This window comes from Bubalus kerabau, chromosome 13 (assembly GCF_029407905.1).
Source record: "Bubalus kerabau isolate K-KA32 ecotype Philippines breed swamp buffalo chromosome 13, PCC_UOA_SB_1v2, whole genome shotgun sequence".
Classification (NCBI taxonomy): domain Eukaryota; kingdom Metazoa; phylum Chordata; class Mammalia; order Artiodactyla; family Bovidae; genus Bubalus; species Bubalus kerabau.
In genome coordinates, this window is record NC_073636.1 from 51,914,366 (window position 1) to 51,930,011 (window position 15,646).

A 15,646-nucleotide genomic window follows, 5' to 3' on the forward strand; every position below is an offset into this window, starting at 1 on the left:
GGTAAAGAAGCATTTAGAAAATTCAGCAGTGGCCACATGACTGGAAAAGGTCACTTTTCATTCCAATCCCAAGAAGGGCGATGCCAAAGAATGTTCAAAATACCCCACAATTGCACTCATTTCACATGATAGCAAGGTAATGTTCAAAATCCTTTAAGCTAGGCTTCAACAGTATGTGAACTGACAACTTCCAGATGTACAGGTTGATTTAGAAAAGGCAGAGGAACCAGAGATCAAATTGCTACCATCTGTTGGATCATAGAAAAGCAAGAGAATTACAGAAAAACATCTACTTCTGCTTCATTGACTATGCTAAAGCCTTTGATTGTGTGATCACAACAAACTGGAAAATTCTTAAAGAAGATGGGAATACCAGACCATCTTACCTGCTTCCTGAGAAACCTGTATGCAGGTCAAGTAGCAAGTTAGACCTGGACATGGAACAATGGACTGGTTCAAAATTGGGCAAGGAGTTCATCAAGGCTGTATATTGTCACCCTGCTTATATAACTTATATGCAGAGTACATCATGTGAAATGCCAGGCTGGATGAAGCACAAGCTGGAATCAAGATTTCTGGGAGAAATATCAATAACCTCAGATATGCAGATGACACCACCCTTATGGCAGAAAGCGAAGAGGAACTAAAGAGGCTCTTGATGAAAGTATAAAAGGAGAGTGAAAAAGCTGGCTTAACACTCAACATTCAAAAAAAAAAAAAAAATCATGGCATTGGGTCCCATCACTTCATGGCAAATGAATGGGGTAACAGTGGAACAGTGACAGACTTTATTTTCTTGGGCTCCAAAATCACTGCAGATGGTGACTGCAGCCGTGAAATTAAGACACTTGCTCCTTGGAAGGAAAGCTATGACAAACCTAGACAGTGTATTAAAAAGCAGAGACAAAGACTCTTTAAGTGTCTTAAAAAGCAGAGACTTTGCTGACAAAGGTCTGTATAGTCAAAGCTATGGTTTTTTCCAGTAGTCATGCACAGATATGACAGTTGGACCATAAAGAAGGGTGAGTGCAAAAGAACTGATGCTTTGGTATGGTGGCCTTGGAGAAGACTCTTGAGAGTCCCTCGGACTGCAAGGAGATCAAACCAGTCAATCCTAAAGGAAATCAACCCTGAATATTCATTGGAAGTTAAATGAATGATGCCATATCTGAAGCTCCAATACTTTGGCTACCTGATGCAAAGAGCTGACTCATTGGAAAAGACCCTGATGCTGGGAAAGTTTGAAGGCAGGACCAGGGGAAGACAGAGGAGGATATGGTTGGATGGCATCACCGACTCGATGGACATAAGTTTGCGCAAACTTGGGGAGACAGTGAAGGACAGGGAAGCCTGGTGTGCTGCAGTCCATGCGGTCGCAAAGGGCTGAGCGACTCAATGACTGAACAACAAAAAAGCAACAGGAGATGCCAATATATGCCTATACTGTCTGATTCGTTTTATAAGATAAATTTTTTAAAAGCAAACTACATGCGCCTAGAGATAAGACTGGAAGAAAATGTATCCAACCGTGAGCTGTGCATCTCTCCAGGTGTTGGGATGAAAGGTGCTTTTTTAGTTTCCATTATTTTTCAGTTTCCGGGGGGAAAACAACAACAACAACAAAAAGGCGGGCTATTTCTACCTTGATAAGATAAAAAAGACAAAACACAGTTGTTATTCTTTGTAAGCTACAAATCTCTGCCCACCCGGGGCAAAGGCCGGGCACACAGCCGCAGCCCTCACTGCAGCCAGTGGGTCACCAGGCGCCACAGCGCTGGCCTTTCCGGCAGGCCGAAGCGCCCCCGCGCGGTCTGTCCCGGGCGGCTGGGAGAGGGGTGGGCGCGGAGGGCTGGAGGCGGTGCCCGGCGTCCCCGCGCTTCCCGCGAGATCCCGCTCCGCCCGCTCCGCCCTGCTCGCCGCGCTCCCGGCTCCCCGCTCCCCGCGCCGCGACACTTCCTGTCTTCAGCTCCCGCGCCGCCCGCCCGCGCCCGCGCCCGCGCCTGCCGCCTGCCGCCCACCGCCCGGCGCCGCGCCCGCCGGCGCCCCCGAAGGTGCCCCCGGCCCGGCCGGGTCGCTGCCCCGCCCGCCGCCCCGCGAGCCGCTTTGTCTCGGGCGGGGCGCGCGGGAGAGGCCGCCAGGTGCCCCCCGCCGCGGGCCCGGGCCCCCCGCCCCGGGGTGGCGGCGGTGGCGCCGGGCCCCGGGGCGGGGGGCGCGCCGGGATGGGCCCCAAGCGGCGGCAGCTGACGTTCCGGGAGAAGTCGCGGATCATCCAGGAGGTGGAGGAAAACCCAGACCTGCGCAAGGGCGAGATCGCGCGGCGCTTCAACATCCCACCGTCCACGTTGAGCACCATCCTGAAGAACAAGCGCGCCATCCTGGCGTCGGAGCGCAAGTACGGTGTAGCCTCCACCTGTCGCAAGACCAACAAACTGTCCCCTTACGACAAGCTCGAGGGGCTGCTCATCGCCTGGTTCCAGCAAATCCGCGCCGCTGGCCTGCCGGTCAAGGGCATCATCCTCAAGGAGAAGGCGCTGCGTATAGCCGAGGAGCTGGGCATGGACGATTTCACTGCCTCCAACGGCTGGCTGGACCGCTTCCGCCGGCGCCACGGTGTAGTGTCCTGCAGCGGCGTGGCCCGCGCCAGGTCGCGCAGCGCTGCCCCCCGGCCCCCAGCGGCGCCCGCTAGCCCTCCCGCAGTGCCCTCGGAGGGCAGCGGTGGGGGTACCACGGGCTGGCGCGCTCGGGAGGAGCAGCCACCGTCGGTGGCCGAGGGCTACGCTTCCCAGGACGTGTTCAGCGCCACTGAGACCAGTCTGTGGTACGACTTCCTGCCCGACCAAGCGGCGGGGCTGTGTGGCAGTGATGGACGGGCACGCAGGGCCACCCAGCGCCTGAGTGTCCTGCTGTGTGCCAACGCCGATGGTAGCGAGAAGCTGCCCCCACTTGTGGCTGGCAAGTCGGCCAAACCCCGTGCAGGCCAAGCTGGCCTGCCCTGTGACTATACTGCCAACTCTAAGGGTGGTGTCACCACCCAGGCTCTGGCCAAGTACCTGAAAGCCCTGGACACCCGCATGGCTGCAGAATCTCGCCGAGTCCTGCTGCTGGCTGGCCGCCTGGCTGCCCAGTCCCTGGATACCTCGGGCCTGCGGCATGTGCAGCTGGCCTTCTTCCCACCAGGCACCGTGCAGCCGCTGGAGCGTGGAGTGGTCCAACAGGTGAAGGGCCACTACCGCCAGGCTATGCTGCTCAAGGCCATGGCAGCACTAGAGGGCCAGGATCGCTCAGGCCTGCAGCTGGGCCTCATGGAGGCCCTGCACTTCGTTGCTGCGGCTTGGCAGGCTGTGGAACCTTCGGACATAGCTGCCTGCTTTCGTGAGGCTGGCTTTGGGGGTGGCCCTAATGCTACCATCACTACTGCCCTCAAGAGTGAGGGAGAGGAAGAGGAGGAGGAGGAGGAGGAGGAAGAAGAGGAAGAGGAGGGTGAAGGGGAGGAGGAGGAGGAGGAAGATGGTGAGGAGGAGGAGGAGGAAGCAGGGGAAGGAGAGGAGCTCGGGGAGGAAGAGGAGGTAGAAGAGGAGGGTGATGTTGATGACAGTGATGAAGAGGAAGAGGAGGAGGAGGAAGAGAGCTCCTCTGAGGGCTTGGAGGCTGAGGACTGGGCCCAGGGTGTAGTGGAGGCTGGTGGCAGCTTCGGAGGTTATGGTGCCCAGGAGGAGGCCCAGTGCCCTACCCTCCATTTCCTGGAAGGTGAGGAGGACTCTGAGTCAGACAGTGAGGAAGAAGAGGAAGATGATGAGGAGGAGGATGAAGATGATGAAGATGATGAGGAGGATAGTGATGAGGTGCCTGTACCCAGCTTTGGGGAAGCCATGGCTTACTTTGCTATGGTCAAGAGGTACCTCACCTCCTTCCCCATTGATGATCGTGTGCAAAGCCACATCCTCCACTTGGAACATGACCTGGTTCACGTGACCAGAAAGAACCATGCCAGGCAGGCAGGAGTTAGGGGTCTTGGACATCAAAGCTGAGCCACTGAGCTTAGCCATGCCCCCAACCTGGATGTGGCAGCCCCAGGGCAGAGGACTCTCTGGGCAGCTGCTGTGGATGGACCCAGAGTGGGGAACCCCACATCCTTTAGTGATATTCTCCTGGCCCTGTGACAGGCCCAGTCACCTCTGTAGGGCCTGGGGCTGGCATCAGCCTCACTGCCTGCTTTTTGCCTCTTTTTCAGAATCCTCTTTCCTCCCCAGTTGCCCCTGGGCATGGGGGACTAGGTGGGAGGATGGGGAGCTGTCCGGTGCTACCACACCGTGCCATCAGTGGACTAGGCCACAGTAGCAGCCAGGGATGGACCCTGGAAGCTCCTGGCCAGAGAGTGCCTCTCCCCTCTGCCATCCACACCAGGTCTTTGGTGGTGGGGGGGACCCCAAAGCCATTCTGGGAAGGGCTCCAGAGAAAAGTCCAGCCTAGGACCCCACAAGGCTGGCAGCCCCACATCCCTGTCCCCAGGCCACCTTGAGAAGCACAGTCTAACCACGGGCTCCTAGGCCTGCCTCAACCTGCTTCCCCACTTCCCAACCCCTTCCTCTGGCCCAGTCCATGTTACTTTGGCCCTTGATTTTCTTTCAGATTGGAGGTTCTCAAGAGGCCCTCCAGAGGAGTGATAATGGGCACTTCCCTTGTGGGCAGCTGCAGGCCCCATGCCTCTCCTCCCTCTCTGGCAGGGCCCTATCCTGGGCAGGGGGCCTGGGGCTGGGCCCAGAGTCCAGCCATCCAGCTGCTCCTTTCCTAGTCTGAATTCAATAAATCTGTCTGCTCCCCTTTTGTGGGAGTGGACGTTTTAACAGCCAAGGGTGCATCCTTCATGGTCTGGGCTTGCGTCTGTCTTGGGGACACGTCCTTTCCCGGTTCCTTTTGATCCTTGCTCTGGTGGGACAAATGTTGAGAGAGTGGCTACAGCCCAGGCCCTGACCAGGGTGAGGGGCAACATCTGTATTTAAATGTTGCCTAATCTGCCTGCCTCCTTAAGTGCAGGAGACTTAAGAGAGTCGGGTTCGATCCCTGGGTCGAGAAGATCCCCTGGAAGAGGCAATGGCACCCCACTCCAGTATTCTTGCCAGGAGAATCCCATGGACAGAGGAGCCTGTCGTGCTACAGTCCATAGGGTCGCAAAGAGGTGGACATGACTTGAGCGTCTGAGCACAGGCTTTGGGGCAGGAGGCATCTTCAATGCACCAATGCCTGGGGGTGGGTTTTAGGAAGCTAGGCCTTGCAGTGCTTAGAGGTTAGAAGCTTTGGGTCAGTTGGCTAGGATAGGAGGGAGGGAGCCAACAGTCCCTGGAGGGCCAAATTAACCTAGGTGCCTGGGAACTAGGCTTATCAAGGCCCATTAAAGAAGATCCTTGCAGGAGAGGGGCAGAAAAAAAGAATGTTGGGGGCAGCTCCTGTGGTCCTGGTTGGAGTTGCAGGGGTATCCCTTGTATGGTGCCTTAAGTGGGGAGTCCTCTACGCCTTTCAGTGTTTGGCATCTCCAGTCCTGGTGGCTATCCTTGGAAACAGTGGCAGGGTAGAGGTGAAGTTGCTGGGGACACTTTGCACCCTGAAGAGGCTGAAGATGTCAACCATTCCTTGTGTAGTACCCTCTAGAGGGCCCCCCCATCCACAGGTGAGACAGCCCACTCTGTTGATCCTACCTGCCTTTTCTCTTCTCATCCCTCCCAGGCCCTTCCTCGCTGAGGCCCTCAGCCCCAGTGGTTCCAGTGAAGGGAGGGCCTGAGCTTGAGCTGGCTGGCAGCTCTGGGCCCCAAACCGGTTTTCCCACCTTGCCTGAGGCTGGCACATCACCCCTCTGTTTCCCTGCCCCCACCTCGTTGCAGTTCCTCCTCTCTCCACCCTGGAATGTGGGGGGCGGGGGGCACTTATCCACATCATCTTTTTAAACAGGAAGGTGGAAGGGCTGTTCCACGCTTTCCCTTCCACACCTCTGGCACTCAGGGATTCCTTCCAGGCCTTGAAGGCTTCAGAACTAAGTGAGAGCAAAAAGCACCTGAGATTCTCAGCCCCACCTTGGCCCACGTCTAGTCCCCATCTGAGCTCTGGAAGGATGAGACAAAGAAGCCCAGTCTACCCCCTCGCCTGCTCTGGAGTAAATGGGTGGGAGCAGTAGCCTTCTCCCTAGGTGCCACTGGCCAATCCAAGTCCCTCGCCTCAAATACCAACAAGGCAAATGCTTCCATTTGCTGCCAACAAGAATGCCTCTTGCTGGAACTGAGATCATCTCTTTAGTGATAACACCAGTCAACATGAATAGGGCTCTTGCTGTGTGCCAGGCTCTGTGCTGAACACTTTAGATGCTCACAAAGCTCCTGTGAGGGGACCACCAGGACTCACAAAGCCCTGGTGGTCCAGTGGCTAAGACTGTGCTCTCAGCGCAGGGGGGCCTGGATACGATCCCTGGTCAGGGAATTAGATCCTACAGGCTGCAACTAAGTTTCATGCTGCAACTAAAGATCCTGCTCGCCGCAACGAAGATAGAAGATCCCCCATGCTGCAACTAAGACCCGACGTGTCCAAATAAATAAAATATTCTTTAAAAAAGAAACCCGTATGAGGTAGGTAAAACCATGAGAAAACATGTACAGAAAAGCGCCTAAAGCCAAATCACTAGTCTGTGGCAGAAGCAAGCTCTGTTCCCCAGGCTGATCTAAAAGTGTCCCTTTACTAAGACATTCCTAGCCCAGTTTTCCTTAAGGAACTGGTTACTGACTCAGTTTCTAACCTGTAGAAGAATAGCTCTTGGAGATGAACGGTGTAGAAGTGTCTACAGGAGCGGAAGCTCCCGTTCTTATAACTTAACTCTTGTTCCACCAGTTCCCAAATACAGATCTGTAAATATCCTTCCCATTCTCCCTATTACTCCTTTGGGACAAATAGATGAGAACCATATCCATTTCATGAAGAAAGAAATAGGGTTAAGGACTTAAATGACCTGCAAAGACACTGGTCTTGAGGTCTGGTTCTCTCCCTGGGAATCTGGGTTACATGTTAAATGCCTCACCAGGACACTACTGGGGGTGGGGGTGTAAGGGGCAGTGGTGTGGAGATGGCCCTATGAGCACAGAGCTTTGAGGAGGGACCTGGCAAGGCCTGTCACACAGCCTTCCACAGTCCAGATGTGAAGCAGCTGGTGACTAACAATGGACCCCCAGATAAAGCTAACAAAACACTGGGCTGCTGCCTTCACTTGGGACTGATTGCTAAAGGACCCTGAAGGGGATCTTTGTTCTGAAGACACAGGTGCAGGGGTTCTGGAGGCCTGGTTGTCTTCGGCAGTTCCCAGAGTGGGCCAGTGTCTGGTCAGCATTTGGCAGAGGTGGTTTTTCTTGGGAGGCGGGGAAGAGAAACCGCCTTTCCAAAGTGAGGCCTAAAAGGAGGTAGCGGGAGGAGAGGAAACTACAACTCCCAGAAGCCCCGGCTCCCCGGCGAGTCAGTTTCGGTTGCCATGGTTTCAGAAAACAATATGGCCGCTCCCAGCTGGGACGCGAGTCTGGGTTAGAGACGCAGCGGCGGATCTGGGTCGCAGCAGTGGCGAGAGAAGAGGGTCTTGAGGGCTCGTGAGGTTGGCCCTGGACGCTATACAGCTGGAACGGCTTGACCTTTCCGAGGGCGCCAATGGCGGGCAGCGTGGATGAGGAAGCACTGCACCAACTGTATTTGTGGGTAGACAACATCCCTCTGTCCCGGCCCAAGCGAAATCTGTCCCGGGACTTCAGTGATGGAGGTGTGTGCTCCAACGTGTGTGAGTGTGTCCGCACGCACGCCTGGGTGTCTCCTGTATGTCTTTGTGTGTCAACGCCTTCTGTCCTGTATGTACGTGTGTACAGGGTCTATGTGAATACCTGTCTCTTGGTGCTTGTGTGCTTGTGGCAGAGGGGTTAGGTGTGGGTTAGTGAGAGGGGTGTCCAATTATCTCCTAAGATTTCAATTGCAGAAGTGTACATCTGTGGGAATGTGAACATATGTGTGTCCATATTTATGTACACATATTCTATCCTTTATGTGTGTGGGGTGTATTGTGTCTGTGTATGTGTCTGTGACTCCTTCCCTGGACTTTAATGACTAAGATGTGTATATGTGCATCTGTGTGTGTGTGTGCATGCTTATTCCTGAATTTTATATATCTTGTGGGAGTCTGAGCATGTGTTTGTTCATATGCAAGTTGATATGTTCTGTCCTATATGTAAGAACGGGGGTGTTGTGTGCGTATGTTTCTTTGTGATTGTTTAGGTGTCTGTGTGTTGAAGACCCTCTCCTGGGATTTTAATGACAGAAGTATGCATTTCTCTGTGTGTATATTGATGCATATGTGACACTTTGTGTTTCCGTGTATATGTGTGTTGGTAACTGTCTCTTGGGACTCTGGTGATGGCCCTATGTGTCTGTGTGTGTTTCTACATCTCTGTATCATTGTGTGTGTGTGTGTATTTATGTCAATTCCTAGGATGAGCCCCCAGGCTCCTGAAGGTTTGTCTTGGAGACTCATTCTCTAATAGGGGACTAGAGACCTTAGTTTTCAGATGCCCTGAGTTAATGGCAAAGGGATGAAGCTCCTCCGGAGAATTTGTCTCTGGCTGATCACTGTTCTTGGTCTCTTACCTCCCCTCCATATTATCCTTCCCCTTTCCACATCTCTACCTCTTCTCTTGGCCCCACCACACTGCCACCCCTGATTCTCCCACCCCACCCATTCCTTCTCCCTCTTCCTTCTTACTTACCCATCTCTACACCTTCCATGTCTGTTCCCACCTCCTCTCCCTCAGTCCTGGTAGCAGAGGTCATCAAGTTTTACTTCCCCAAGATGGTGGAGATGCACAATTATGTCCCTGCCAACTCTCTCCAGCAGAAACTGAGCAACTGGAGTCACCTGAACAGGTAACAGAATACCTGGGCACACTAGTGGGATCTCTAGCCCCTAGCCTGGGATCTGAGGAAGGGTTGCCCAGCCTTTCCATCTCCTACAGTCTCCACAGTCCAGGCTGGTGGCTGGGGTGGGGAGGACAATGCAGACAGAATCTATCTGGTAACAAAATCAAGGGACTCTTCTTTGGGGGAGGTGACAAGGATCCTCGAGACATACATGCTCTGGGCTCAGGTTGGGTGCCCTTCCATTCCCCCAGGGCTGTGCACGGAAGGGCTACCACTGCTACATCTCCTTCCTTCCCCCTATCCCTCACTTCATCCACCCAGGAATCAGTCCACCATCCCTGTGTCTACCCCCAGGAAGGTGCTGAACAAACTGAACTTCTCTGTACCAGAGGATGTGATGCGCAAGATAGCACAGTGTGCCCCAGGTGTGGTGGAGCTGGTGCTCATTCCACTGAGGCAGCGCCTAGAGGAGCGTCAGAGACGTAGGAAGCAGGGCATCGGCTCCTTACAGGTGCCTCCCTACTCCAGCTTCTTGCACTGTTCTAGGGGAGTTTTCCAGGCAGCAGAAAGCTCTGCCTCAGTGACAAGTGTGGGAGAAGGGTGCTTGGCTAAAGGGAGCCCACAGTGGGAGGGATGTCCTTGGGAGTGGGCAGCCTAAGCTCACTGCAGACTCTGGGCGGTTCTTACAGGAGCTGGCTCCTCAGGATGGCACTGACTACATGGATGTGGGTAAGGTAGCCTTTATTTGCCTTCCCTTCCAGGAAGAGCTTTTCTCCTGTCCATCCTTCCTGCGGGGGAAGGGGTGGGACTATGGGGAGGGGGAAGACAGGAAAATAGGACTCCTTCAGGGTTATTCCTATACTTGCCTTGTCTCAGGTTTGTCCCAGAAGGCCCGAGGGGAAGGTGTCCCAGACCCCCAGGGACGGGGGCAACTCAGGTAAGGAAGCTGGGAGCTCCTGACCTTACCAAGCCTGATATTCTCTACCTGGGAGGTGAGGGTGAGGGTTGCATCTGGAAAGGTAGGGAAGTCAGGGATGGAGGGATTTCAGGGACAGTGGGAGGGAGGAAAGGCTTGGTCGAGGTACACTGAAAGGGTGATGGTGGGGTCTGAGATCCAAGCCTCAGCTAAGCTGCATCTCACCCAAGGGAGGGCCGACTGCCTGTGCCCCGGCCTCCAGGGGACAGCCAGGCACTGCAGAGCGACCCGAGCTTCGTCCTCCAGATCGCTGAAAAGGAGCAGGAGCTGTTGGCCTCACAGGAGACCGTGCAGGTGAAGGCGCACTGGGAGGGAGCAGGGGAATTGAGGCCTGGGAAGATGGGCAGGCCACTGGACTCGACTTCTGTGTGGCTTGGCCTAGGTCCTGCAGATGAAGGTGAGACGCTTGGAGCACTTGCTCCAGCTCAAGAACGTGCGCATAGAAGACCTCTCCCGGAGGCTCCAGCAGGCAGAGCGTAAGCAGCGGTGAGACTGGGAGACGCCCCCTTATCCGCCAGAGCCCAGAAGTCGCAAGTGACGCACCCACCTCAAAGGGCAGACGAATGGGCGGGCGGAGCCAGCTGCTCCAGTGAGCCTCCTGGGACACAAGCGCCCCCTTGGGGTGTGAGTGAGCGAGCACAGGGGGCAGTGGGACAGGAACCCTCCAAGCAGAGTCCAGGAACTGAGCCACTCCTTCCACTCCATCTGGGTCAGGAGAATGGACCGCTTTCCAGAACCCAGAAGCCACACGCAGAGACCTGGCGTGCATCCCAAATCAGTGCTTGACACCAGGGACTCTGCCTTGGTGCTCCCAGTGCTGGGCCTTAGCGGGTGGTCCCCCAGCCTGGTCCGCACCCTTAGAACCGGGTCCCCACCCAGCTCTGGTGACAGCAGTGTCTCCATCCAGGCTAGTTCTCTGTACCATGGGTCAAAGGGGAGGCTGTCCGAGACAGCTGAGGGGCTTCCTTGCCCGTCCTGGGCACTCACCTGGGACCCAGCTGAAGACTGGAGAACACAGCAGCTGAAGAGGAAGGGGTGAGGTGTGAGCTCAGCCATAGACTGTGCTTTCCAGCTGCCCTCCCCTCCCACAGCGTATGTTGAGAATGTTTGGGGGATGTGGAGCTGAGTTGTTCCCATTAAAGTTCTGGTATCCTTCCTGTGCCTGCTTTCTCTTCTCTGAGGGAAGTGAGTTCCTGTCCGCCTTGTGTTATCCCTACCCCTTAAGTGAAAGAGCCTTGTGGGCCCAAGCTGGGTCTCAACTCTTGGGGAGCTGGACCCTGCAGTGGCCACTTCTTGGTAGGAGGTTGGTTTTGTGCACTAGGCCTGCCTGACTTCTAACTCTTAGAAGTCTAACTCTTAACTAAGTCAGGCCTTAGACTGACCCCCAAACTTACTCTGTGTCTTCCAACATTGCCCAAACCCAACCACAAATCCAGGCTTCAGATTCTTCCCAAATGTAGCCTCAGATTCACCCTCAACCTTGCTTATGGTCTCACCCCTAAATATGTATGACTCCCGACCCCGCCCACAGACTGACCCCAAGTTCTGTGGACCAAGACTAACCCTGATCAAGATACCATGGCCTTGGTGTGACCTTAACTTTGATCATTACACTGCCAGTAACATTGAACATTTGAATATCCTGAGACCCCACAATTCTATTCCTAGGCATATATTCAGCATCACTTCAGTTCAGTTGCTCAGTCGTGTCCAACTCTTTGTGACCCCATGGACTGCAGCACGCCAGGCCTCCCTGTCCATCCATTACTCCTGGAGCTTGCTCAAACTCATGTCCATCAAGTCGGTGATGCCATCCAACCTCTCATCCTCTGTCATCCTCTTTTCCTCCTGCCTTCAGTCTTTCCCAGCATCAGGGTCTTTTCCAGTGAGTCAGTTCTTCACAGCAGGTAGCCAAAGTATTGGAGCTTCAGCTTCAGCATCAGTCTTCCCAATGAATATTCAGGGTTGATTTCCTTTAGGATTGACTGGTTTGATCTCCTTGCAGTCCAAGGGACTCTCAAGAGTCTTCTCCAAAATATTCAGCATATCCAGGGTAAACTTAAGTTCCTGTGTTTTGTGACACATGTACTGCGATGTTCATAGCAACACTCCTCATAATAGCAGAACTGAAAAGAACTCCTATTAATTCTCTATTACAAACTTAGTGACTTGAACAGCACATATTTATTACCTTATATTTTCTGTGAGTGAAGAGTCCAGGCATGGCTTAGTTGGATCCTCTGGTTCAGGGTTTCTCACAAGGCTGTGGTCAAAGTATTGGCCAGAGCTATGGTCTCATCTGAAAACCGGGGAAAGATTGACTTCTGAGTTCACTTGGTTGTTGACAGTTAAGTTCTTTGTGGGCTGAAGGACTGAGGGTTTGTTTTTTGCTGGCTATTGACTGGTGGCTGCCCTCATTTCCTTGCCACGTGACCATCTCCAGTATGATAGCTTACTTCAAAGCCAGCAAGGGAGTTAATGGAGTCTATTAGCAAGATGGAAGTTATAATCTTATCTAATGTAATTGCAGAAGTGACATCCATCACATTTGTGGTATTCCATTTATTAAAAGTCATTAGACAGGGACTTCCCTGGTGGTCCAGTGGTTAAGAATCCACTTTGCAATGCACGGAACTCAGGTTCAATCCCTGGTCAGGGAAGGAGCCCACATGCTGCGGAGCAACTAAGCCTGGGTGCCACAACTAGAGAGCCTGTACTCTGCAACAAAGATCCTATTGCCTGCAGCTAAGATCCAAGGTGGCAAAATAAATAAATAATTCATTAAGTCCTGCCCACTTTCAAGGGGAGAGGTACACAGGTGTGAAAATCAAGAGGCAGAGATAATGGAGCTATTTAGAAGCTTGTGACCATGAAGATGAAGAAACAATGAAAGGATAAAGTCTAGAATAGTGTTATTTCTGAGAGAAAGCAGAAGATTTATTCTATTGTTGATGGACACCTGGGTGGTTTCCAGTTGGGGGCTATTACAAATGATGCTGCCACAAAGATTTGCATACATGTCTTTTGATGTGTAACTAAGAGTGGAATTGCTGGGTCACAGGGTTGGCATTTATCAGCTCTATTAGATACTGCCAAGCAGTTTTCCAATGAGGTTATAATTGTTTAATTTTTATTAAAAAGAATGAAGTCCAGGGAACTCCCTGGCAGCCCCGTGGTTAGGACTCCAGGTTTTCACTGACAAGGGTGCATCTTCAGCCCCTGCTTGGGGGAACCAAGATCCCACAAGCTGGGCTGTACAGCCAAAAAAGGAAGAAAAAGGAAAAAAATAATAATGGAGTCCAGAAAACCATGTGTTTGAAGCTGGAGTGGATGCTTTACATATGCTCAATCTGTTCTCCTAACCTGGAGTTGCTCATAAATCCTCCCTTGCTGGCTCACCCTAATCTTGGTACACAGGCTGTTGGACTTTGAGGGGGGGCAGTTGGATACCTTCTACCCTGACTTCTTCCTGGCATGAAGAGTCTCATTTCCTCCTGGAGGCTTTCTGGAACCATCTGCACTTGCACCGTGGCTTTGGGGCCTTCCCTGGGAGCCTGTAATATCCCCAGGCATGGAAAGCTCTGTACTGCAGGTCCTCCCAACTGGCCAGTTAGCCAGACTGCCCAGTGCCTGGGAATGGGAGGAATGTTTGGCAGGGACAGGCGGTCACAGTTCTTTTTGTCTTTTATCTCCCACCCTAAACTGTAAGTGCCTTTAATTCCAGAGCCTTGCACAGTAACTTGCTCGTCACCTACACTTAGTAAATAGTTGTTGAAAGGAGGGGACAATTAAAAGTCCCAAAAGAAAGAAAAGAAAAGAAATAATACAGTTAGTTGTTAGTCTGTATGTCTGAAAGAGTCCATACCAGGGATGATTTTGAGAAGTTGACCAGAAAAATATAAAAGAGGAAGGCCTTAACCTGGTCTTGAAGGGAGGGTAGTTTTGCCTATGAGAGGAGGGAAGGTAGTATAAGGAGGGGATCATAAATTCAGATATCTACATAGACCCAGAGGTAAAATGTCAAGAAAAGGACTGGTGAGGACTATGGTAAATTGGGGGGTCAGCCTTTGGTACCAGGCTAGAATTGAATCCATGTTGTTCAATCAATAAGAGGAAGCAGAGAAGGAGGAAGAAACTTTTTTTTCAAGAGTTTAGTTTTTTTTAATTAATTAATGTCTGGCTGCATTGGGTCTTCCCTGCTGTGTGTAGGCTTTTAGTTGCCTTGAGCAGGGGCTACTAGTGGTGCAAGGGTTTCTCACTGCAGTGGCTTCTGTTGTTGTGGAGCAGCACGGGCTCTAGGTGTGGGGGCTTCAGAAGTTGCAGCACCCAAGCTCAGTAGTTGTGGCCCAGGCTCAGGTGCCTTGAGGCATATGGAATCTTCCCAGACCAGGAATTGAACTGTGTCCCCTGCATTGGCAGGTGGGTTCTTAACCACTGGACTACCAGGGAAGTCTGAATTAGAATTTTTTTAAAGCCCATATGGACTAAACAAAATACATCTATAGCTTACTCTGGGCACATCGTCTGCCACCTTGAATAGACACAGGACTGCAACTGAGGGATGGACAAGTGGAGCACATGGACTGGTGGGGTTGGGTAAAGAGAAAGCATCTGGCAAGAGTGAATGGGCTGAGATCAGTGGAAATCTCCCGATGATCGGTCATCTCAAACACCAGAGTGTTCACGTTTCACCCAAAATGATGCTAAGAAGTTTGAAGTTTTTCTGGACACTCCCAGAGCACAGAGCGCTTTTGAGCAGGGTAGGATTCACTGTAAACGATAGCTCAGGAAGACCTGTCAACAGTGTGTTAACCAGAGACCAGAAGATGAGGGGTCACAGGGATCCAGCAGAGGGTAGGAGCCTTGGAGGCCCCCCAGAGGCAGTGACCGCGGTCTTTCTGAAAAGCTGGCCTTCAGCCGCCCATACCATCTCTCCTAGTTATGTTGTTAGAAGGGTTCAATCCCCTCGGGTACTTTAGGGACCCTGTTCCAGCCAGCGAAATGGGGAGGAGGGACCTGTAGGCGGAGCAGTGGCTAGAACCCTTAAACATCCGAGGGCTAAGTTTTTGCTCCGAAGGCTCTGTGCAGGTGCGCACCCTGGGACGCAGAGCTAGGCGCATCCTTCTGACATTGCGACTGCCTCCATAGAGACAGCAGAGGCTGTGGTCCCCGGAGGCGCCTGCAGAGGTTCTCCCAACCTCCACCCCGTGGGGCCTTCTTTGTTCTGATGCATTTCAGGGCCAGCCAGGCGCCCAGGATGTCTCTCAGATCCTCAAAGGGGCATTTACTCCGAGGCAGGGAGATAAGACGGAAGAGGAAGATGCCGAAACCAAAAATCGCAGAGCGAGAATGGAGGGCTCTTCCGCTCCAGGACAGGACCTAGCGATACCCGTATCAACGGCCAGGCGGACTTGGAAGCCTAGGGGAAAAGGCAACCTTCAGGTGCCCCACCTAGCCCTGAGCCCCACCTTACGGCCGCTCCAGGGGGCAGAACCCGAGGACCGCCCCTTCCAAATTGGGCGGAGATATAGAAAGTGCAAACCCCAGCGCTGAGAGTGGTCGCGCTTTGAGCCCATTCAAAGTTGCTTCTTCCTTCTCTGGCTTCTGAGCGATTCCGGTTTATTGGCTACAGCGAGCTCGAGGGCTAACCTCATCGCGAGAACTTTTCGGGCCCTGGGGCGGGGACTCTTACAGCGCAGCCGCAGGGCCTCCTGACGCAGAGGCGCATCGCCCGTTGGCGGTTCT

The 15,646-nt window shown here is 53.1% G+C and overlaps 2 protein-coding genes and 1 long non-coding RNA gene across 4 annotated transcripts; 2 read left to right on the forward strand and 1 right to left on the reverse strand.

Annotated features, from left to right (window-relative positions):
* The first annotated feature begins 1,976 nt into the window (after window positions 1-1,976).
* On the forward strand, window positions 1,977-4,846 carry CENPB (centromere protein B). The gene has a single exon (XM_055544304.1). The coding sequence runs from the start codon at window positions 2,220-2,222 to the stop codon at window positions 4,026-4,028; it is 1,809 nt and encodes a 602-aa protein (XP_055400279.1). The 5' UTR covers window positions 1,977-2,219; the 3' UTR covers window positions 4,029-4,846.
* A 130-nt stretch (window positions 4,847-4,976) lies between these two features.
* Window positions 4,977-11,159, forward strand: SPEF1 (sperm flagellar 1). 2 transcript variants are annotated; one of them, XM_055544305.1, is made up of 8 exons: window positions 4,977-7,780; window positions 8,820-8,931; window positions 9,280-9,436; window positions 9,615-9,654; window positions 9,802-9,862; window positions 10,072-10,195; window positions 10,284-10,387; window positions 10,616-11,159. In XM_055544305.1, the coding sequence occupies exons 1-8, from the start codon at window positions 7,672-7,674 to the stop codon at window positions 10,938-10,940; spliced, it is 1,032 nt and encodes a 343-aa protein (XP_055400280.1). In that variant the 5' UTR covers window positions 4,977-7,671; the 3' UTR covers window positions 10,941-11,159. The 2 variants fall into 2 exon arrangements, with proteins under 2 accessions (XP_055400280.1, XP_055400281.1); XM_055544306.1 differs by having other exon boundaries at window positions 10,284-10,751.
* A 3,477-nt stretch (window positions 11,160-14,636) lies between these two features.
* Window positions 14,637-15,562, reverse strand: LOC129624988 (uncharacterized). Its single transcript, XR_008701216.1, has 2 exons — window positions 15,444-15,562; window positions 14,637-15,320 (listed from the first exon to the last, which is right to left on the reverse strand). It is a non-coding gene; the product is annotated as an uncharacterized LOC129624988 (long non-coding RNA).
* Window positions 15,563-15,646: the final 84 nt, after the last annotated feature.

Excerpts from the sequence above, each read along its gene's own strand:
- CENPB (XM_055544304.1), top strand. The coding sequence starts at position 2,220 with ATGGGCCCCAAGCGGCGGCAGCTGACGTTCCGGGAGAAGTCGCGGATC.
- SPEF1 (XM_055544305.1), top strand. The coding sequence starts at position 7,672 with ATGGCGGGCAGCGTGGATGAGGAAGCACTGCACCAACTGTATTTGTGG. Across the intron at positions 9,437-9,614 it reads AGGGCATCGGCTCCTTACAG|GAGCTGGCTCCTCAGGATGG; the intron begins GTGCCTCCCTAC and ends CGGTTCTTACAG. Across the intron at positions 10,196-10,283 it reads CCTCACAGGAGACCGTGCAG|GTCCTGCAGATGAAGGTGAG; the intron begins GTGAAGGCGCAC and ends GGCTTGGCCTAG.